This window comes from Zalophus californianus, chromosome 6 (genome assembly GCF_009762305.2).
Source record: "Zalophus californianus isolate mZalCal1 chromosome 6, mZalCal1.pri.v2, whole genome shotgun sequence".
NCBI lineage: Eukaryota > Metazoa > Chordata > Mammalia > Carnivora > Otariidae > Zalophus > Zalophus californianus.
In genome coordinates, this window is record NC_045600.1 from 79232843 (window position 1) to 79257338 (window position 24496).

General features: G+C 41.6%; 1 protein-coding gene across 5 annotated transcripts in view; it reads left to right on the forward strand.

Annotated features, from left to right (window-relative positions):
• Positions 1–13605, forward strand: part of CDIN1 (CDAN1 interacting nuclease 1) — a 204253-nt gene extending 190648 nt beyond the window's left edge. For all 5 annotated transcript variants that reach the window (XM_027572449.1, XM_027572446.1, XM_027572447.2 and 2 more), the window contains one exon: positions 12137–13605. In XM_027572449.1, the coding sequence (XP_027428250.1) occupies positions 12137–12266 (130 nt within the window). In that variant the 3' untranslated portion in view covers positions 12267–13605. The remainder of the gene's footprint in view (positions 1–12136) is intronic.
• The last annotated feature ends 10891 nt before the right edge of the window (positions 13606–24496 follow it).

Below are 24496 nucleotides of genomic sequence, written 5' to 3' on the forward strand. Positions count from 1 at the left end.
GACTCCTGTGGGCTGCTGATGCACATGCTGCCCTCGTGGGGCTTATGTGTTCTGGAAGTGTTTGATACCTGCAAGGCCAGATTATCCATATTTTTTTTTCATAAACCATGTTTTAATTGTTTTCTATTAACTGGCCTTTTTTTTTTTTTTTTGCTAATGACTTAGATGGTTCCAACTTCTAATCCACAACCCCCCCCCCCCCGCCCCCTCCAGCATTTACCTTCGTGGATCTGTAAAAATTGGGAGGTTTGCTTTTGAGGATTGTGTTGGTTAGCTGACAAGCTTTTTCTTATAGTGAGATATTTATTGTGAGTGAAAATGTTAACTACCCATTTAGAGCAAGTTGGGATTTGACATACCTGAAGCATTGTGTCACATTTGGTTAATGATAGATTTATAGGGCAACATGTATCAGCCTTAATCCTTTAGTTATTTGACTTTGCCAAGGATGAAAATTCCAATAATTTTTTTTAAGCAGACTTTTATATATCCAGAATGCATAAATCTCTTGGTGCCTTGAGATAAATGTTTGCCTGAACTCTGGGTTACCCCGTAATCTTTTGAGACCTGAGCCAAGGAAAGACATCCCATTCCCCCTCTACCTAATGAAGACTATGTGACAAAACCTACTTGGAGTAGACAATATTTATATAAGAAAACCTCTTCTAACACATTTCTAAATGGTAGTATTCAGAAGTTAGAAATGCAAAGTTCAGAAATAACCTCAAAATTTATTAGAGCAAGTCTATGGTAGACTTAACTGGTAAACATAGAAATGGACGATTTGTACCATCAGCCCAGGCTTTACCAGTATGATGATCACTACCCATTATTACGGTCCTCATATCAATTATAAAATCTCTGGCCTCAAACACTAAATCAGCCGAAATGATGGGTTTGCCTTTGGCATGTTTCCCTGGGGAAATAACGGAGAAAACGTAATAATTCACACAACCAATTTTGTAAAGTACCCCAACTTTTGGAAGAAGGCTGGGGTATAAATTCTAGGTAGATGAATATAAGCTGTACCCAAGGTCCCCCTGAAGTGTGTTCTCTTACTCATAGTACTTAAATGTTTTCAAAGGAAACATAAGCTTGGGTACTTTGTGACTTTTAGGGTTTAGGTATTTGGTATTTCTCTCTTCTTCCCACCCTCAAAGGTGCTGTTCCCTCCATATGTCCGCATTTGAAACAGAAACCGGGGCTGTCAGACTTAAGTTTATCCCCAGTTTCATAACGAAATAGTCTCAATATACATCTGATCCCACCATTCCTTTACGTGTCTTGGGCCCCTAATCCCACTCTTCTTTCTCCCCTCAAAAGGTGAATCTATAATGGAGAAAATTAAAAAGGGTCATTATATGAATAAATGCAACTTAGCTGAGAACTCTCCTTGTCTGGGAAGACTTCCAGAATACCATGTCATTGTACTCATTCACTTGCTGTGGACCTTTAAGCATTTTGTGTATTCGTTTGATAACTTCTATTTTACACTTAAAGTGTGAATAGATTTTGTTCCTACGTTATGAAAATTTGAGTTGTAAGCTATTGAAGGAGAGGAGTCTTTTGTGACTCGTGCTCTGTGCAGGATGGGTTCGCAGGCTTGTGTGTAGTTTTGTGGGGGTTTTTTGAGTTGTAAGATATTAAATGCCTTTAAGGGAATATCATTAAGTCCACTGACATCATGCATCAATCACAGGCAACTTACATGGGACACATGTTTGGTGCTTTTTAAATTTTAAAAATATTCACATGCAAAAGAAACATTTTCCAGAATCCTTATGCCCAATAATTGTGTCACCACAGAAAATGGGGGCTCAGCTCTGCTTAAAATGGTTACCTTCAGAAGACATTTTGGATAAAAATGGGATGATTCCTATCTCAAAACCTAACTACTGCTTGTTGTGTTGTGGGTCCCTTTTATTTTTCTATTTGCAAAGTTCTGCATCAGCATCCATTTTATAGACAAAAGAGCTGAGCCAGGGACAGAACTGGTCATGACCCACATGAGCTTGTCCTATTCTGCTGTGAAGCCACACTCAAGCTTGTGCGTAGATTCTCGCGTGCGTGTGTGTGTGTGTGTGTGTGTGTGTTGATTCTCGATAGGTAAAATGCAGACGGGCTGACCCAGTCCCAGGAATAAGCATTTCTCCAAGGAAACTGGCATTAAAGACAGAAGATGACAGACAAAAGAGCTTCTGCCATTGGTTTCTATCCCACTCCTCTCCGTTTTCCTCTTGTGAGAGGAGATTCATGAGAGGCTGCAGAGACTGTTAAGTATGGCATTTAAGCATATCCAACACAAGACAAAGTGGAGTGGAAATTAAGCACTTTTCCAGGCAATTTAATGTCGACGTGAAAATGCCAAGTTATATAAACATCAAGGAGAATTTCAGGTGGTTGTGGTTGTGTATTTATATACATTTTAAATTTTCTTCAAAATAATGTATTTTCTGTTTATTTTCTATGTGGCATAGAAAGACCTGACATGAATGAGTATATTTTTTCCTTTATTCAAAATTCTAGGGAGTCGATGTTACAAAGAGCTAGAGTTGCATTTTTAAGAACAGACCTATGAATCGAGTGAGAGTATTAGTAACTAGGGTTCTCTTCTTTTAGTTCTTTCACTTTGCAAACCCAGACCTGCCAAGCAAGACAGTAAATGAAACAAACAAGTTAATATTTTTAGTTCATCTCTAGAAACTGCAGAAAAAGGATATTTGCCGGTATATTAAATTGACCATAGTGCCAGAACCTTGTGATTCTGTATTACCTGATCACTAATCTATTATTACTGTACCCATATTTACACATCAGCATAAATACACACATACTTTGCATATAAACATGTGCAAGCGTATTTCACTTGGACTGAAAAGTTATTTACAACTCTGTCTGGAGATACATACAACAGTGATTAACAAGGGCATAACCAATCTACAACATGCAGATTAAAGCTAAATAAACAGTGGAAGAGTTTATTTTGAAACAATTACAAGATGTTTTATATTTCTCCGCCGTCCTGAACTGTGTGTTTGAGAACGCATCCTTCATAAAAACCACATGCAAGTCTTTTTGATGGAGGAACAATTGACTTCCAACAGCCACATGTCTGCACATATCCTCGGAAGATAGCCCAGAGCCCACACTGCAACTCAAAAGGAGAAAGAGAAAAAACTTAAAATATATATATTCTGTGCTGCTATTCTTTGGGAGAAGGATTTTTTTATTTGCCTGTGAATTAAAAGATTTGGGCTGGAAACCAAGATTTGAATCAATACAGTTGTTTTATTTTTATTGTTTGAAGACCCTCATGAACAAGAAACTTAAACTCATCAGATCCTTCCATCCCTCTTGTTATCTTTCCATTGAAAATTGTTTCTTTTGTGATCCGGATGTACATTGTAGAACCCTAGTGCATCCACAGTCCTTTTTTATGTAATCATGGTGATTCAGCTCATTGAGAAGGGAAGTATTAGGTCAACCTCGTGAGTTTCCCTTATTCTATGTAGTAGATGGGCAAATTTTGTAACGCGTGAATCCAATGACCCTTCCCTTTTACTGAGATATGAAGCATACTGATTTTTAAATGTGATTTCTCTCACAGAGCTGAAAACAAACATAGGTAACAATCATAAGCTACATCTTTACACTCAAGGTACTTTAGGAGCAAAAATGGGCCCTTGGGGTTCACTGCATCAACCCTGCTTAGCAAGTCTGAACCTCCTTTTCTAGGAAAACAAATTTCCACCTGATATGCTCACTTAGACCCGTTGCTTCCCTCGGTTTTCCTCATAACTTATTCCAGCTGTTTATTTCCATTTACATGAACAGGCTGAGGCAGTGTTCTGGATTTACTCCTCTTTCCTCATGTTTAGATTCTGCCCCATAACTCTTGAATCCCCTCACAGCAGGGGAAACCTTTCTCTTCTCTGAACTTTATGCAGTGGTTCCGTAATTTTCATTCCCTAGCTTACTTTACTGATTGTCAATGCTTTAAATATCCTCCCTCAAATGTAATCATTTTAATTTCTTTTACCTGAATTATAATTTGCTTTCCCATATACTTCCTAAACACTGTGACACTTAAATCGAAATGAGTATCTAGATAAACTTTTTAGTGTGAAACTATTGACTTCATACTTGAAGAATTATTCCTTGTAGACAGGTGAATCTCAACTCCTATACTGAGTTTTTGATGAGTCGCCTGCCTTCTGGACCCCTGCCTGGCTCTTTGCCAGATGTTGGAAATATTTTTCAAAGTTGAATGACTATTATAAATTGCTGTATAAATACAAGGCATAGTGAGTGACAATATGGTGTAGTGGTTGCAAGTACAAGCCGGAGAGCCAGACTCCTGGAATTCAGAGCCTCCCTTTTTGTGCCTCCTGTTTTTTTTTCTGTGAAATGGGGACAATCCTAGGTTGCTTGTGAGTATCAAATCTGTACATGTAAAGGGGCTTGTGACACTGCCTGTTGCGTCCTAAGTGTGGTTAAGTGTTAGTTACCTCCTTAGCGTTGGTTATTGGAATCATGTCATTTTATATGCATATTTTTTCTAAGATTTTGTTTTTAAGTAATCTCTACACCCAACATGGGGCTCGAACTTACAACCCCGACATCAAGAGTCGCACACTCTACCGACTGGGCAAGCCGGGCGCTCCTTGATGGGTGTTTTTAGACAAAACCATTATAGACCTAATGTCTGGTTAAGGGCTTTCTGAAATCAGGAAACCAACCAGGGAGTTAGTTACTGGGGTTAATTTAGCAGAATGGTATCTTAACAGTGTGATTAGAAACCTCAGACTTCCTTCATCTACCTTTCATTTCAGCACTCTCTGAAGAAGCCCAAAGGAAAGGGCTAACAATAGACACTTAATCTTCCTCCCTTTTCTCCATAAGTAAAAATACCATCCAAGAAATGCCTGCTTTATAAAGAAGAGTATAGATGTGTGGCAGGGAAAGGCGGTGTATTTTTTTTTTTTTTTTTTTTTTTATAGCTAGGAAAGAGTAAGCAAGTCTTTCCTGAATTTAGGGGCCCAGATTTTCTGTCCATAACCTCTGAGTTTCTCACAGAAAAAATCTTGCAGTGAAAGACCTGATTCATAACTTAAATTCTGTCCAACACCCATATTTCAACATCCAAGAGACTACCTGAGGATAGCTAAATTCTCCTGGAAAACTAAGAATTTACTTACTGAAGTCCCATTTGTAAAACATTCTTGGTGGCAGTCTTTTAAAAATATATTACAGATTTCCCTGCTCTTTTTAGTTTAACAAAACATAACCAGCATCTACTTATCCTGGACTGTCCTCAGCACCTGTGATTGACGGAAGCCTATTTCCCCAACACCAAACAGCCTTAGGTTGCCACAGTTGGAGGTTTTTCAATGTCTCTTCCTGAATTGTCAACCGTCACTCACCTTGACTGGCAAGCGTTCTGCCCGTAACCAGCCTCTCACACCCTGTCTCCATCTCCCTCATTTGCAGCCTCGGAAGCCCGATAACCATGCAACACCGAAACCACAGCACTGGAGAAAACATCTAGACTTCTTCATTTTATATATGATTTCTCTACATCCTTGGGTAACCCCCAGTGTCCTAGATCTGCAGCAGGCAGAGGTGTTGGCATATAGCGCAAGTTAGGAGCCAGGAAGCTCCATTAAAGTAAAAAGCTCCGTTGCTTTATAACTGATTAGCCTTGATGAAGAGTTGCTACTTGCTGATAATCTCATCCAGTAACTCCTTCTGCTATAGATTCTGGGTTCAGGTGTAACTGGAATAAAAAGCCAATAGGCCTTTCCATACTGCATATGTGAAGAATGGTCTTTGATTACTCAAGTCCAGTGTGTGTGTTTTGCTGTGTGTGTATTGCTAGATAGCGAATTAAAGTAACACACGTTTGTTACCTCACTTTTTCTGTGATTCAGGAATAGGGGCATAGCTTAGCTGGGTTCTCTTCTTTCCTCTCTCACAGGCCACATTCAAGACATTGGCCCAGGGAGTGTGGTCTCATCTGAAGGCTTGACTGAGGAAAGAAACCCTTCCAAACTCGCTCAGGGATTGTTGGCAGGATTCAGCTTCTTAGGAGCTGTTGCGCTGAGGGCTACATTCCTCTTGGACTGTTGGCCACAGGCCACCCTCACTTCCCTGCTGCGTGGGCCTCTCCCAAATGGCAGTTTGCTTCATCAAAGTATACAAATCGAAAAGGCAAGAGAAAGTGTCTGGTAGCAAGATGGAAGTCTGTCTCTTGTAACCTAATCACAGAAGTGACATCCCATCACTTTTGCTATATTCCTTTGTTAGAAGTAAGTCACTAGATCCAGTCAACATTCAGGGGGTGGGGATTACACGAGGGCCTGAATCCCAAGAGGCAGATATCGTTGAGGTCACCTTGTAAGTTGGCTGACCACAGTGTCAGTCAGTGTCTCTTAGCTGCAGCCCCGCATTCCAGGACTACCACTGCTGTGGGCCTTTTCTCACTCCTGTTGTTGCCCAACTTAGTCTGATGCTTCTCTTGTGCGCCTCTTTTCCTATAGGTAGAAACTGCTGTCTATAGCATGAGTTCTAAGATGGGATTTGATGCCATACCTAGGGGCCTTTCCTTCTAGCTCATTTTTTACCGTGAAGATGAACCTTCTGTGCAAGGACAGGTTAGTTACAAATCTGCTAGGTATTTTCACACGTCTTTAATATGCCCTAGAATTACCCATTTCATAAACCCTCCTTTATACGTATATGCTTTTCACCTGTATGTAACATCCACCCATAGAAGTTCTAACCAAGGGCACCTGGGTGGCTCAGTTGGTTAAGCGACTGCCTTCGGCTCAAGTCATGATCCTGGAGTCCCGGGATCGAGTTCTGCATTGGGCTCCCTGCTCAGCAGTGAGTCTGCTTTTCCCTCGGACCCTCTCCCCTCTCATGCTGTCTCTCTCTATCTCATTCTCTCTCTCAAATAAGTAAATAAAATCTTTAAAAAAAAAAAAGTTCTAACCAATTAGAACAGCTTGCCCCCAGTCTTGCCAAATCTGAAAACCCTTAAACAAGTTTTGCTGTCCCCCATGTGATCATAGCTGTGCTTTTAGATCCCATCTACGTAGACAGTCCATGATGACTGAAAGCTACTGTGAATCCTATCTTATCTGCATTTTTAAAATAAGCCATGTTTGTTTTTCTGTCTGAGGATAGCGCTTGGTGTGCATAAGGATCTATCATCTCAAGAGGCTCTGGCCCAAATTTGGGAACCTCTGAGTTAGATCTCCCAGGCTGGGGTCAAGAATTCAAATGTCCATGGGGATAGGTACACAGCATTAAGTGAGCCATGTAGGCAGGACATAAGAAATGTGGCTGCTTCGATTTCTTTCTTGAAACGTGAAACCCTCTGCCATTCTCTTTGGCTTTCCCAAATTTGATAGAGATGGAAGTAGAGAGAAATGGGTCTCTACAGTGAAAGTCTGCAGCACCAGCACAATGATAAATGGCACCTGGTGTGGACCCTCGACATCAGGAGTACCAGAGAACGGTGGGGACTGCACCAAACCTGAAACATATGTCTTGTCTAAAGGGGGTAGCTGTTGCTTTAGTTCCAGCTGATTGTTGCCAGATCAACTAATGTCTCAAAAGACGCTGAGTGTGCAGGATTTCATATAAAAAATACTTATGGGCTGGCTCCATTTTTGTTTTTTAAATTGATGAAAGCCCAGCCTCGATTTAATAGATCCAGTCACACAAATGTCACTAATGTGTAAGGCAGCTCACTCCGTCTTTTCAAAAGCTACACTGGCAGAAAAATTTTTACTCAAGTTGAATCCATATACAATTCCTGGTAACTTTCAGACATTGCCCGAAGTCTGCTCGAGAGCTACAGCATGAGTCTAATCACTTCTCCCCAGGAGTGGCCTAAAAATCAGAGGCTGGTGAATGAGCATGTTACCACCCTATGTGCTTATTTCTAGGTCACACATACTCTGTTATTCTAACAGTTCCTCAAATATCCTAGCGTTCTCCTCTGGATCAATTCCAGACCAGAGATATTCCTCTTAAAATGTGACACCAGAACCCTGCAAAACACTCTAGGCATGGTCTCACTGGTACAAAGGCACTTCCTCTCTTTTTCTGATTAAAGTCTAATAGGATATCCCCCTGTATAATAGGTCCATTGCCACCTCGTAGTGAGACAGTCACAGACCCTGCAACCAGACTGCCTGGGTTCCAAAACATGTTCTTCCACTTTTTAGCCGTAAAACCTTTGGCCAGCTGCTTAATTGCTCTGTGCCTCGGTTTCTTCATTTGCAGAATGGGGACATTAATTGCACCTACCTCGGGGAGTTGCCCTGAGAAATAAACGGGTTGATCTGTGCGAAGTGCTTAGAACAGTGTCTGGCACATAGTGCTATGAAAGTGGTACTAGTTAACGTTGTAACTGTTCCCATCATCCACATGATCTGTGCGTATGCCATCAGCGCACTCACCATGGTCACTAGTAAAAATGCCAGGCCATGGAAGTGGCTGAGTCCTGCCAGCACGCCCACTACGTCTAGGCTGCCCGTGATTCAGCAACCAGCACAAAGCTGTCTGACCCTCTTATTAACTCTGGGTTCCTGTCCTTGAGGGTAGCCATCACCTGCTGGGCACCGCGCTAAGCCTGGAGAACATGCATATACATAAAACGTGGTCTTCGGCCTCTGCAGTGTCACAATCTAGCAGAGATAATCTCTGGGATACAGATATGCACAAAAACCACACGAGGGTACCCAGCTTCCTTCCACAATCTCCCATTTAATTTCTCTAAATACTCTAAAATGAGAGGAAACCAGAGAAACACCGGCCACACACGTTTATAAGGCTGTTGTTACTCAGGAGGAACTTCATCTTTCATACACACCCTCCAGGTCTGTCATGGCTCTTGACTTGCACCTCCCTTTTTCTTTTTTTTCTTTTTTTTTTTTTTCAGGAGTTATTTGTTAGTTTTGCAGATTTGGTGGTATTTCATTTGCAAGCAAAAGGACTCACTTGCATTCCAGTCTCTGCTCCACAGGAGTTTTTAAAATCCATTTGGATGGAGTCTTTGATCTTATTACTTGATCACTCATATAGTAACTTTAAAATTACAGTCAACCTTGAAATGTGTTTATAGAATCAATTTAGATATCCCTGTATATCCCATTCCTGAGTGTGTCGACTGGTAGGGAGGACTGCAAACTCAGTAGCAGACCAACCCTCTGCTTTGCACGTTCCCTCAGACGTGCAAAAGGGACTCCGTTTCCTTTTAAATGCCGTTAACAATCTCTTTGGTTTTTATTGGTCACAAAGGTTATGTTTGCCTTCCCAGTGATCTCATTCTTGTCTAGTAGTGCCACAATAAATGCGAACAGGCATCAAAGAGGTGAAATCTCTCAACCCACGAGCATGTACTTGACCTACATAAAAATTTCCTGGGTCCTGTTTTCTCTCTGGTTTGTACCTTTTCAGAAGGAAATACTAGGGTTGGGTTGCTTGTTTTTTTGTTTTTTTGAACTATCAACCAAAACATTTCCTTCTGTCCAGATAACCAAGGAACTGATTCTATAAAGTTGCTTAATGTGGTCCACCTCTTCATAAACAGATACATTGCTAGAAGATTATCTTGCCAGCCATTTGATAATCTCTGGATCCTGAATTGTCCAAGAAAACTCAGAAATACACTAAAGTAGGTATCAGGAACAAGGCCAGATCTTGTTCGATCATGAAGTTCCCAAATTTGTCACCCTATGAGTCCCTATTTTTCCTTCAAAGAACACAGAATTGGAAAGCCTTTACCTACCAATTGCCATTTACAAGGACAAGTTCTGTTGCCTTGTTTTTAATCAAGCACATATCGTTAGAGCTTTTGAGCCACGTGAGAAGGCAAATAGTGCCGGAGTTAATATCCTTCCATCCACAAGCTAAGAAAGAAACAAAGACTTAGACAGTAGAGCCTTACCATGTGTCACTACTCCTACATACTGAAAATCGTTCAGAGCCATGATCCTACCTTCAGGGAGTCCTAGTAGTGAACCACTGCCACAAAAGGGTTACCTTCACAGCCTCTCAAAACCTTTTCAAGTTACAGAGTTCATCTGTTGCCTCACAAGTGAAACAAGTCCATTTTCTTGGGCATTGAGGTGTTCCCCAGCCTGGCTTTCCTGCTGGAAAATGCCAGTTTTGTAAAGAGCGTCATGCTTCGTGTCCTTTGGCTTATGATTTAACTGTTCAGGGAAAGTGCTGTCTGTCCCTGCTTGCTCAGTGCTGGGGATACGTGTTTTTGTTTTATTAAATCTTTAAAATACTGAGCTTGTTGTTTATGACCCCCATATATTCTTTTGTTCTTTTCCATGACTGGTTAGATCACCTTTTTTTCCCTCCCTTTGTAAAAATATTAGTGCCTTTTTAAAGAACATCGTGGTCTCCTGAATGGCTGCGTAACACAACAGAGGAATGTCTTGAGCTTAATGTTAGGTTTGTCGAGGCTGTGACTCAGGGCTGCTTCACGGACAGGAAACTTCCAGGCTTCTCAGACACAGTCCTCAGAATTGCAGATCTTCCTGCCCTTGCCATACTTGTTTTGGCAAATCGGACATCATCTGATACTAATCAGAGTTGTCTGTAAAACAGAGGTGCCGAATGGTCTATGTCCCAATTGCAGACAATTGTTAGTACAAGTTACTAAGAAACTCTCTATGAAATGGAAGCAAGGTCTCACCAGGCTCATCTGCAGGCAGCCCCAAATGCAGGGAAATCTCGAGCCTAGTGCTCCAAGGCCACTTCACTGTACGCAACTCCTGGGTCCCCCCAGAGCCTCTCATCAGTAGAAGAGTTGCCATCTCATGATTCTGTCCAAAAGTTTGAATTAGCCTTGCATACAACTCAGCTACCCTACGGATGTGAATCCCCAAATAAACCATTCTGTGACATCCAACTGAACTTGTTCCCGTGCATACAGTATCTTGCAGCCCATCCTGTACTATTAGTTTTGGCAAGTACACTACAGCATATAATAAATCATGGAAGGAAAAAGCTTTTTGGCCTAACGTGGTTCAGCCTGCTGTAATGTCAGAATACAGAAAGCAGTTCTGTTTTTAGACATCCTTTTACTAACCCAACATTCATAATTTATGATTTCACTGCAAAATTCCTGCAACATGACACCCAAAGTAGTGCTGCCCTTTAATTAAGTACTCTCAGTAGGAAAAACGTGAAACTGATGTGCAAAACATCTCTGTGTGCATGGTGATTGATAGTGATTACATCTTTATGAACCCAGCCTAGAGGTCTCAACTTCCTGATGGGTGAAGTCGTCTATAGGGCTACTTCCTGAGTCTGCTGCTAACCAATTTGGAGATAATTTGGAGGCACAATTGAGAAAGATGGAGGTTTTAAGCCAGCATCTATCTATACGTCTTTACAAGTCCACATGACCTTATCCATCATCTTCATGATAAGAACCTACAACTAAATTTCACAGTTGGAGAGGTTGTATGCACAGATGAAGGGTCGGGGATAAGGTCTTTCTGAGGAATCCCCGTTGCCATGTGGGTTTATTTGTTTGTTCGCTTTTAAAGAGTTGAAAGAATGGATGACAGAAGGGACCTCTGGCCCTGTTAGTGTGCGCATGGAACATGCTAGCCAGAAGAGGGCCTTGAGCTGTTCTGCTTTTTACGCCTGTTCTGCTTTTTACATTATTCTTCATTTTTTGTTTGTTTGTTTTTACCCCTTAATTGAAACTAGAGAAGGAAGTAAGATAGGGTTAGGAGATAAAATCCCAAGTCTGGTGCTCCCCGGCTCATCAGTGGGGAGACTGTGGTGTTCTCTTTCATCACTTAGGTACTCCACACGAGCCTGAGTTCAGAACACCTTCCTGAAAGGTAATTAGGGTCATGCATGCATTTGCGATACTTCAGGTTCCTTGAAAGGTCATAAATCTGTCCAAGACCGTAGCAGTACTTCTATTAAATAAGCTCATTGCTGCAAGTTCAGCCCTCTGTTCCAATTGTAGCAACCAAAACAAAAGCTCTGTGCAATAATGTGACTTAATCATCTTAGCAATGCTTCAGAGATGACATTTCTTTAGAATGACATTGATACGATGCACATATGTTGCCTTCTCGTGTTTTTGCAGATTTGGGCCAGGCTTAGTCATCTATTGGTACGGCTTCATCCAGGAGCTGGACTGTAACCGGGAGAGGGGCATCCTGCTCAAAGCCTGTTTCCCCACGGACATTGTCACCTTATGCCACAGCGTCGCCTGACCCTGATGATCCTGGAAGAGAAGCTGGGAGGAAAAGGTGAATCCGGAAGCAATTTGACTTTCCTGCCGTGTAAACTCCTGGCAGCATCTGCCCTGAACTTGAGCTGAACTCTTGCTGCCCGTGGCCACGCCACTACCTCTTTAGACAAACATATCAGGAGTTTCTGTTTTCCTTCATCCCTTGCTGGTGTGAACAGCCAAGAACTACAGACACAACCCACTCATTATCAGCATTTCTGTCTCTGTCAAACAGTTAGTTTACAGATAGTCATAATCTCTCTTCCTTCCGGATTGTTTCTCCTTGTATACTGAACAAAAGAAGAAATGTGGGGACTGAAAGGTGTGATTTTTCAATTCTCCTCCCAGTTCCCGAATCATCCTCTTATTTATTTTTTTTTCCTAAGCCTCCATTCATTCTCCCTCCCTCCCTCCCTCCCCCTGTTCTCATCCTATCCACTCACAGGGACCCAGGGTTGCATCCCCATCCCGGAATAATCTAGCACAGTCCTAGCAGAGTGGAGGGTGTGGAGGCTGAAACGCTTTTTGCTCTCACCTGCAAGGCTTCGGTAGACCTCGATGGTAGCCCGTGCTAGTTTTGTCCAGTCTTTATGGTTTCCTGACTTCGCTGGCATTAATCCAAGCTGAAAAATATACTTGATGAGAATTTCCTCTTTTTATAATACTTATTTGAACACCAAAGACTTTCCCTTTATCTCATGTAAAAAAGTATTAGTTACATTGTTTCTGGAAACCACACTCCTCCTTTGGACTGGGGGCTCAGGGGAGACCATTGAAGCGTGGTGCCAGTCTGGGCAAAAGCTTATTTTTAAACACAGCTACTTGTCAGTATGTATGGGTAGTCAGTATTTTTATGAGTATAATTTTTTAAAAGCACATTCTGTGCACTGCTTTGTATCTGCATTTTCTACTACGTAATTACATAACACTCAAATAACTTAGGCATTAGCAGCGTTCAGCTTTGAATGAATTAAGTGTACCAGAAATAAACCTGGAGTGATTTTTTTTTTCAAATAAGCAAAATAAAAGGGATTTTGTATTTGTTCACTTTAATTTATTCACTTTTATACTGCAAACCAAACTTCAACCTAAAGGAAAACATCAATAAATTCATTATAAACCTGTCTTTTGGGAGGCCAAAAACGTATCTATCCCCCAAAATGTATTTATAAAATGTTTGCCCCCATGTTGAAAATACATAGTATCAGGGCACCTGGGTGGCTCAGTCCTTAAGCGTCTGCCTTCGGCTCAGGTCATGACCCCAGGGTCCTGGGATCGAGCCCCACATCGGGCTCCCTGCTCCACAGGAGGCCTGCTTCTCCCTCTCCCACTCCCCCTGCTTGTGTTCCCTCTCTCGCTGTCTCTCTCTGTCAAATAAATAAATAAAAAATCTTAAAAAAGAATACATAGTATCTTCTATAATGTCCAAGATGAGTTTGGAAGTATTAACAAAAAGAACTTCTGCAGACACCTTTCAGTTACACACACTGCTTGCTGCTTTCGAAAGACTAAAGCTGCCCTTTGTACCTTGTTTGTTTTGTACCTAAAGGAGGTTTGCAAAGGTCAGCCAGCTGCCTTTCCTTTTGAAGGACACAAGCACGTCAGTTCCAGACGCGTGGATTTTAACTCCGTCGTGGGTCGCACTGAACAGAAAAGGAGGAAGGAGAGATGGGAAGGAGGTCTCTGGCAGGCGCCTGTTTCAGTTTGAGTATCAGGCAGGTTTTGTGAGTGCAAGGCAGTGGTCTGAAACCACTGCTGGTACAGGCACACACATGCCCACATTTGAACCAAAACTGTTGTTAAACGGTTTTCATGGCATGCCCTAAGCTGCTTTTTCTTCTTTAGCGGAATAAATTACATTTATCTGCACAGATGCTGAAAACGCTGTGAAACCCTTGTCAAGGATTTGTTTGTTTTACATGAAGCAAATTTATGATGGGGGGGCACAACTAAATGAAAAAATAAAAGAGGTGCTCGAATTTCGTATTCCTCCTTCTCCCCGGTGCCCTGACCTAATGTGTTATGAGAAGATGTTGGTGCTCTCTGCAGAGGCACCAGCTCCTCTCTATGAAGGAGGGGTTCACATTTGGCCCTAAAAAGTGGGAAAGAAACCAGTAAACTGTACATAGTTTGAATAACTTGTAACTTTATCATAAGATTTTGCCCACATAAAACTAATGCGATTATTAGTACTATTGCTCAATTAGAAGAGTGTAGGGGGACAGGAGTCGTGTTCCCAAATGGGAAGCTTAAAATCTCCTTGTTCTTTTCCCTTTATGGTAGAAATACTTACCTCTGTTCTATTGATAGGTGTTGTTTACTCGTTTGGTTTTTTTTTTTGTTTGTTTTGTTTTTTTTTTAGTTTTTGACAATAAAAATGGCCCTGGAAAGTGAGACATGACAATGTGGTTTTTTGTTTGTTTGTTTGTTTTCATTTTATTGCTGTCGTCATTAGAACATTAACATTTAAGCCAAATTTTGTTTTATGGAGCATTCTGCAAGCTGCTCTGATGAATTATGCCAACCCAGAAAGCAGGAGTGTGTGTATGACGTAAAACTAAATGATGTTCTCTCTGGCATATACGGACTTGCCAAGCATCTGCAGTCACAAAGACCCCATCTGAAGCGTGGCATGGGGTCCACTGAGGGCAAAGCTGATCCAGCATGGATATTTAAGGTGACTTCATAGACTCCTTTCCACCCTCATCCCTACACACCACCACTTCCCCCCTCCCGCCACCAAAAAGAAGTGGGTTTTTTTGTTTGTTTTTTTTTTCCATCTGCCTTCTAGGGAGGTGTATGTCAACTCTTCTCAACACTCCTAAAATCGCATGTAAAAGGAAAAGCTTAGGGGTCCAAAGCAGAAAGCTGGATCTCCAGGGGAAATAATTTTCTTCTAACTATAGGTGTGTGTACCTGCTCATTATCGGCGAGGCTTAATTCCATCCTGGAAAAGGTGATAAATTGTTGGTCTTTGGGGGGTGCCTTAACTCATTCAAGCCTTGAGGGGATCGCTTAGAGCTCTGGGTGAGGTCATCCACGAAACGGTCCCTGGTGGGCCACACACTAATTAGCGCACGGCGGCCAAGTGAACAGTTAACTCACCCGCCTCGCACAGAGAGCTCCACCCGTTGTTTCTTTGCCTCTGTGGAACCGAGATACCTTAGTTGTCTGCTCTTTTTAACATGCCCCCCACTAGAGACCGGTGATGGGACTGACTAACATTTTTGCTGCTTTCGTGTGCGACTTCACTTCACCTACCTCATCTCTGTCCCCCTCCCCTTCACTAGCCTTTCCCGGTGTTCTTGCATGCACGTGGACATGTATTCTGCATTTGCTCACTACTCCCGGACTCAGATTCTCCCTGGTCAGCGAACCCAGAACCAACCCACATCCCAGCTAAATCCCGATCCATGGGTCTTCAGGGGGGGGGCGGGGGGATGGGCAGGGAGCAAGTACACCTGAAGAATCGTAAAAGTTCTCAGATGAGATTTGACAGGGTCTAAGGTGGTCTGAGGTTTAGGCCATGAGGAAGTGTTTTGGCAAATGGGGCCAGAAGCACAAGTGAGGTTTACAGCTGCTTTGAGCCTGAGTGGGGGTGGGGGGGGGGGTGTCTGCTGATTAAAACGCTGAGTAAAAGGCCTGTCTGATTTCATTAGAGAAGCACTGTTCGCGTGTTCTTAGGAGGAGCTCGCCCTTTTCCGTGTGATCCAATGGGAGCAAGGTGCCACAGCGTAGAACCACTCTGTGGCAGGCATGGGAGGAGAGAATCTCCCAGCTGGGACATGGTTCCTTCAGGTAAAGGAACAAAGCTAGCTTAATGGGAGAGGAAACCGAAAGGCAAATGATGGGGAGTTTGCCTGCAACGTCACCGTTTATAGAGCAGCGCTTCAACCCACCTGTCCACAAAGTCACTCTTTGGCGACGGAAGCATGGACGTGACAAAATGGGGACCCTCTCATTGTAGTGCCCCAGACTAAACTTCCCATATATAGTCAACGTGATCTTTTATTAAGACCATGCCTGGATTCCAAAGATTAAATAAGGAAGATGGATTATGAAATAATAACCAGAACAGCTTGGGCTCCCCTTGTGTTTTTCACTTTCCTGCTATTGTTTCGAATATGGCTGTGAGACAAAGAGCTGCTTAGGTCAAGCACAATAAATTAGAGTTTTCATACAATAGTAATCCACTAAAATGATTTCAAAGCTGGATCAAAGTACTTCCAAAAGACTTTTAAAACTTTTCCACAATACAGGGGGAGGGGGGAATGCTCATTTGATGCCTTAATTCATTTCCGTGTGTATAACAGAGTTAGATCTTGGCGTCATATCTCCTTTCTATAAAATCCAACTCATTAGTTAAATAAATCCAACTTGTTCTTATTTTTATGTGTAAGGGGATTTAAGTTTTCATCTAGTTAAAGTGGAACCACGAAACACTTGGAGTCGCTTATAAGGAAAAGATACTGATAGTACCTTTTTAAAACAGGCATGACATAATATTTAATTGTGGTACTGAAGGTATTTAAGACTAACCCCCTGTGCTTAGAATAAAGTGTGGATCTGTAGATTTATTTTGCATCTTAATCATGGCAACCGATGCATTTAGTTTTTCATTCCTTTTCCCTCCTCACTTGGATTTATCTAGAGCTGTCTCCCATCAAAGGCAAGGATGATGGGAAGTACCCTAGTGATAGCAAAGCTAAGCAAATTCTAGGCCCAACCATATATAAAATAGTGTGGGACTGCTTGCAGCAATGTCAGGCTCAGCTAAAGACCCGTGGTGTGTCAACGTAATTTTTATTTTTTAAAGGGAAGGTCATTTTGAAATGCCGACGTGAAATATAACCAAGTCAATTAAGTAATAACAATTGAAGTTCAGAGTTTGAGAGCCGAACATGAAGCCAATGACCATTAACCTAAAGTGGTCATGAATTCCCCCTGCAAACTGCCTTGGTTAAAGGTATTTCTAGAATAACTAGCACTTTTTTCTTTAAGAAAAAAAAAATGCCTTTACCATTTTTATGTTCAACACAGATACATTCAGAAATAATTTAGTGTGTCTATAGTAGACTTTCAGCATTTTAAAATTTTAATTGAAATTTCTTATATAGCACAAATCAAAATTTATGTAATCAAAACCACCTCTGCTGGAAACCATAGTTTCGTAAGTAAACTGATAGATAGAAGCACCCTGGTCTCCATTGTTCACTTCTTTCTTTCTGTAGTTATTTTGGGGCAAAATTGCTGACCTAGATTATAAGCTCCACAGAGTATTTGTTTTGTTGGCTGCCTAGCCCCCAACGGCCAAGGGAGTTCCTGACACAGAGCAGGTGCTCAGTGCATGTTGAAGGAACGAAGGAATGACTAGAAACTTACATTAAATATGTTCTCATTCATTCGCATTAAGAAAAATCAGAACTTTTTAAGTTTTAATTGTTTCTCATTTTCTTCAGCTGAAAACTGAGTGTATTGCCTGGAATCAGAAAAGCATCCTATATGTTGGTAATAATTAAAGAATTACTTTAGAACCCCTCAATCTCAAAGCAGGTTCATCAGAGTATCTTAGGATGCATACTTAGTTTGAAGGGGAAATCATGTGATCTCATTGTGTTTACCTTCACGTTCGTTAGCCCTAATGCATTGTTTATCCAATATATTTCTAAAGAAACTAGAACATTTAAAAAAATCTTTGCTTCTCTTTTAAAAAAATGAGGCTTAAGGCATTTTCTTGACACTTCTATGTGAGAAACGGTCTCTTCTAAAATCAAGTCAAGGCCTCAAATCAAATGTATTTTGAACACCAATTTTGGGATATTCGGTGGAATTCTTAGATTAACTGCAAATGGTACCTTGAATTGCTCACTTTTTTTAATGCTGAGTTGATGGCAAAGTGCTTCCTGGCCATGGAAGTTGCTGGCTGGATCAGGAGAGAAGGCTTCTTTGGTCATTTGCCAACAGGATCTGACTTCGGAGAGACACTGTCCATGAACTGCTCAGTGGGCGTTTCCCTGTTAGTCATTAAATCAAACACTATCATTTGAAAGTCCTAGGCATTTGGCCTATTTCCTCATATTTTGGAAACTTGTAACACCAAAGGAACTGGAACTTCCATGTCTCTTCTTTGCCAGTTTCCCAGGATTTAATTTGTTGGGACCATTTGGTCCATGATCCCTTCCATGAGTATCTGGAGAGAACAGACACCTGGTTCTCTCTGAGATAGTTCTGAGACCGAGTCCTCTCTGGTTCTATGTGATATTTTGGTCTTCTGTTTCTAGCATTTAGGCTACTCAAAACACAAATGTTTACTGAGTCCCTAATGGATATTTAAAAGTGTTTCAGTGCTGTGGGGAATTTTAAAATATGCAATAAAAGGTGGTTTGTTTTTTGGGGTTTTTTTCTTTGTTTGTTTTTTAAGATTTTACTTATTTTGACAGAGACGGCCAGAGAGGGAACACAAGCAGGGGGAGTGGGAGAGGGAGAAGCAGGCTTCCCGCTGAGCAGGGAGCCTGATGCGGGGCTCCATCCCAGGACCCTGGATTGTGACCTGAGCTGAAGGCAGACGCTTAACGACTGAGCCACCCAGGCGCCCCTAAAAGGTGGTTCTTGGAAGAAAGAAAAAAAAAATCAAAATGAAAACAAAAGGTTTAAAAATTTCAGAAAAGTCCATCATAGTGTAATAAGGAAAGAGGCAAACCTTTGAGGCTTTTAAGATATTTTAATTCTAGAATACAGGCAGTGAAGAGTTCACTATTCGGTATGGCGGCTGTGTTTGCTGTTAAGGATTCTGAGACTGAGTTCAGCTCAGCAGGAAATAGGGGTATGATCAGTTATGGGCACTAGTTTTTGAAGTGTGTTGTGATCACATAGATGCCACATATTTCCAATTTCAGCCCTAGGCCACTCATATTTAGTGCAAGTATAAATTCAAAGCATTTGGAAAGGAACTCATAATCTTGTTCATCAGCCTGAGCAATAAAACAAGCAGTAACATTTTCCACGGGGCCTATGACATCAAGTGAACTCTCTGTCCATGGCTAAAGTCTGCTTAGTAAATCATATAAGCTTAATGTGTCCCTAGGAATAGGACTTAAAAACTCAAACAGTGGAAGGCCACAGATAATTATTTCTTTCAGTAAATGCCTACAAGTTAAATGACATTATTGATGAAAAATGTGGGGTCTCTCTATTTTGGGCTCTGCCTAAGCGTCGTGAGATTTGAGGATTATCTTCTACGAGATGGTCTTACATGCTCCTTAGGTGTTCTGTTGTTGTCAGTAAAACCAGGCTGGGTTTTCAAGGTCAGCTGCGGACTGTGCCTTCCTTCTCTTTCATGATCTTGATATCAGCTGGGTATCAATTTCCTACATAGTACAATGCATTTCTGTAAGGTCGTGATTGTATATTTGTAGTATTGGTTTTAATATACGCTACCCAAAAAAAGTGTTAAATTATTTTCCAGGTTAAAGGAGATTGGTATGCTTTACCTGGTAATGCAGTTTTTGTTCATATACTTACTATTAAGCCATAAGTAATGTTCCTAAAGCCTTGTACTTGTATCAGTTTATTAATTCTAGCAGCTAAAATAATAACTAAATCATTGCACATGGAAAATTAGTAGGTAAAAGTTGAAAAACTATTGTTTTCTTGCTAATTCGAATAGAAGTATCTGTCCTGGTTTTCAAAGTTACAATTTTTTAAGAAGCATTTTGCAATAAATGAAAAACAATCCACTATAACAGAATAATCGAAAAAGCAGAACATAGAAAGAGACGGCAAAGTGGACATGAGTGCTTTGCATGTAAATGTAAAACCCAGTCTTTTGGTAGATTATTTTCCTCTTACTTGCTCCCCCACTATCCTTGAAAGTGTTTTTGCAATGACAAAGGGGTTACAAACAGCAGCATGGGGGCGTGGAGTGAGCAAAGAAGCTCACGTGAAAACAATTGCATTTTCCGGCGGCTCCCTGACCATTTCCTAAGAGGTGTGTGGAAAGTGAAATTGAGCCATTAGCAAAGATGAGACCAGTTTGACTCATAGACTCCGAGAATTTTAGAATTGAAGGGACAAGAGGTTTCATTGTGTAGATGAAAAAATTGAAGTCTGCAGAGGTTATGGGACTCATCCAAGGTCACGTAGCTAGCTAACTAAGGGCAGGGCCAGAATCTGTACCTCCTAGCTTCCTGTCCACTGTCCTCTCCACCAAAGGGTTAATAATTTATTCTGGAAGGAATTTCCAGTACCTTAGTTACATTCATGATTTACAAAGTAAAGGATCATGGTGTATTTTTAAATGAACATTCTGAACCTTACTGTTTCTGCCCTGCCCTGATCACCTAATCTCTATTGTAGAAATCAGCTGGCATTTTGACAGAAATAATTCTCATTGTACTTGCCCTTTAGTCACCTAAAACTCTTATTGTTTTTTTGCGGCAGTTTCTATACATTGCCATTTCGTCTAAGAGTGTGCCACTAAGAACGAATCTGGAAACTTTTTAAGACTTCTGTTCCCCCTGGCCAATTTACATGTTCATCTGATTTTCCTTCCACTGGCGGGGGGAGGAAAAAAAAAGTCCACAGATGTTATGTTTACCATCTTCTCTTCTTGTAAGGATAAGATAATACTTAAACCAACAGTAATCCATGAACTTTTCTGATCATCACCAAAAATGGTTAGCATAGAATATTCTCGACCTGTACTCCATAACACCTGGTGACTCACACGTGCTTTGACAACAGACTAGAATCCCTGCTTATCCACTTACAGATAAGCAAACTCTCTAAAACCCTCAGTTCCTTCATTTGTCACATGGAAATGAAATAATACCTATCACCTAGGACTATTGGGAGGATTAAATAAGATTACTACTTAATGCATCATAAATCATTGCCCTAATAAAACCAGTATCACATATTGTAATTCTATTATACATTATGTAATTATTAATATTACTACCCTAGAAGGATCCATTTAATAAACGATATACACCATTAAAAATGTGCATTTTCTATGGTAATGCAGAAATCAGTATAACGTGGATAGCTTGGCTTATGACTGCTTTTCTAAAACTCATTTAGAAAAAGCCATTTTTCCCAAAGTTAAGAGACCGGCCAAAGCCCCTCCTTTGAAAGTGGGCATATGTTTAGTTGACTGTTTTCATAGACAGATGTCTAGTTTAACATTCTGTTCTGGAGGAGAAGCTCAGAGGCCGTGAGCCCAGGTTTCTTTTGATAGTAGCCTTTGCCATAAATACAACTTGGGCAGCAGAAAGGCCCAGAAAGCAGCCAGGGCTTACCCACCTGATGGACGGCCCAAATCTGCTGCGCACCAGGTGAGCCCTGAAAGGTGTGGAGGTTTGTTACCTACGCAAGGTTTATTTAAGGGGATCGAGATAGTCTCCGGGCCACTGTTAATTCAGTGAAAGAAAGCATAAAATGCTACTTGAATTTGATCTTTAAAGAAACAAAGCAAGCAAAGCAAAAGGAATCTGGGGAAATTACTAGTGTGTTCCTGGATTTTTCCTCTGATTGATGTTTGTGACACTATCTGGGGCAGCTTTTTAAAAGAGGACTTTTCCCAGCACACCACCTCTAAAAATCTCATTAGATCACAGGCAAGCTGAACAATTTTTAAACAATGGCGCAAATACTGATGCTCCCCTGTCAACAGACAGGTATCCCTGCCTCCCTGTTGGAGGCAGATTCTGGGCAGACTGTCTTTGGCAGCAGGAAAACGCTACAACAATAATGCTGGGCATGGAGAGGGTGGCCCTCACCTGGGAACGTGACCACATTTTGCAAACAATTAACGAGTCTTCGCAATCCGCCTGCCAGCTTGGATAAGTGCTCTTAGGTCAGTAACAGAGGAGTTAACTAATCAACTATGCTTTTGTTAGAAGTTGCTTACTTCTTCATAACAATAAAGAGAACTTGGAAAAATGCTTTTTCTGAAGAGCATGATTTCTCTCTCCATTCTATTGGTCAGAAAACTGAAAAACAATAAAAAAGTACATCTACCCACTCATGAAAATGGAATTGTAATGTCATTTGCCCAGACCGGCGGTCGACACCCTGAGAATGTCTTCTCCCAGTGTGTTAGTCGTATCTAATGGAACACCGGAAGACAGAGACCTCAAACTTGGCTTCAGGAGGCTCCCCAGGACTGCTCCTGCCACACCCCTAGCCTCCACTATGGAGTAAGAACAACTGAACTGAATGGAAAGAGTCGGTGAACATTTGCAAGTTTCATAGAACCCTCCTGGCCCCCTTGCTTTCCCATGTGTTACAGAAATTATGAGAGAATTGAAAAACAAAACTATCTTTTTATTCACAAATAGTGAAAGTTCAGCAGAACAAAATAAACAGCTCTTAAGAATGACTTTATAATGGGCCCATTTTAACATGGCAGGCTGTGTGATCTAAAGATAATCCAGGGGCGCCTGGCTGGCTCAGTCGGTTGAGCATCCGCCTCTTGATTTTGGCTCAGGTCATGATCTCGGGGTCATGGGATTGAGCCCTGGGTCGGGCTCTGTGCTCAGTAGGGAATCTGCTTGAGATTCTCTCCCTCTGCTCCTCCCCCCAACCTCCTCCTCCCCGCTCTCACACTAGCTCTCTCTCATATAAATAAAATCTTTAAAAATAATAATAATGATAAATAAAGATAATCCAGATGCTCTCATTAACTGAATTTGAAAATTTCAAATCAATTTGCATTGGACTAAATTGGTGTCATATCTTATTAAAAATAGGAAGCCTGGAAAAATCAACAAAACATGAACCTGATTCAACGATCCTGAAATGGCTTGATCTTACCTAAAATTGATCTGAGTTTGTAGCTTACTGCAGTCAAATTACACAGTCATCAAAATAGTCAGTTCATGGCTTCTTAACTAGCATGGAAGCATTTGTTGAGATAGCTAGAGTTGGGATGAGGAAGGGCATCTTCCCTGCTATGGAAATCATAACTCCCCATATGCTGAAATTGGAGGCTCACCAGAGACGGCCTGATTGGCCCTTCCTCTCTAGAGTAGGAGGTAATGTTGCCACCCTAGGGGGGCGTGGTGGCTGGGGTCCATTCCAGAGAGGCTAACAGGCCCTCAGGATAAAAATTCTTATAAGAAATCATTTGTTCTTGGGGCGCCTGAGTGGCTCAGTTGGTTAAATAGCTGCCTATGGCTCAGGTCATGATTCCGGGGTCCTGGGATCGAGCCCCACATCAGGCTGTCTGCTCAGTGGAGCCTGATTCTCCCTCTGCCTCTGCCTGCACTCCCCCTGCTTGTGCGTGTGTGCACTCACGCTCTCTGTCAAATAAAATCTTCTAAATGATCTGTTCTTGGGTGCCCATAGGAGAGAGGTTATGTGGTAAGACAGGATATGTGGCAAACAAAACTGATTGTCTACACGAACATACACATGCACACACACTTCTTCATCCTTTCTAACAGTACAATTTTTATCAAGAGCTGGAGGCAGATGCTTTACGGAGCACCGGTGGACCGGTCCAGGGATGAGCTTGCAACACCACTGGAACCAGTGAGCAGCAAGGAAACACCTATTGTGAAGTTTCAGAGAAACCTTTTCTTCCCTGATGAAAGGAAACCCCCTTTTCTGCCATCCTTTTTCTTTAGATGTAAGGATGGGATGGTGGGAGCTAAGGTAGCCATCTTGTGACCCTAAGGAAAAGTCAAAGAAAGCACCAGAGCCTGGGTGAAGAAAAGCCACTGAGCCTGGGTCAGTGCTGCCAAGTTCTTGTTAAAACTGGCACCTCTTAGGTATTCTGTTACTTGTATCCAAAAGCATCCCTAACTGACAAGGGAATTTTCTGATTTCTTAGATAGGGCTCTTGGCAATTTCTTACATGTACTGTCAAAGAAATGTGGTTGAAATGTCTAACAAAGTTGCTGATTGCTCAAGACCCACCCAGAAACACTGAGCCCTAAGCAGGATAAAACACTTAAGAGGGCTAGGATGGAAGCTACTTCGCCTCAGAGGGAACAACCCAGCAATTGACCATGTAGCACCCCCAGCAAATACATCATATTGTAGAACTCTGTGAAAAATCTGTCCGGTGTCTCTGCTAGAACTGAAGCCTCCAGGGACATCATCGTTAAAATGAGAACTGTGGATAGAAATTCTTCGCCACACGCACTTATTTTTCCCACCTCCCCCTCCACTCCCCGCCCTGACAAAACAACACCATTTTTACTGAAC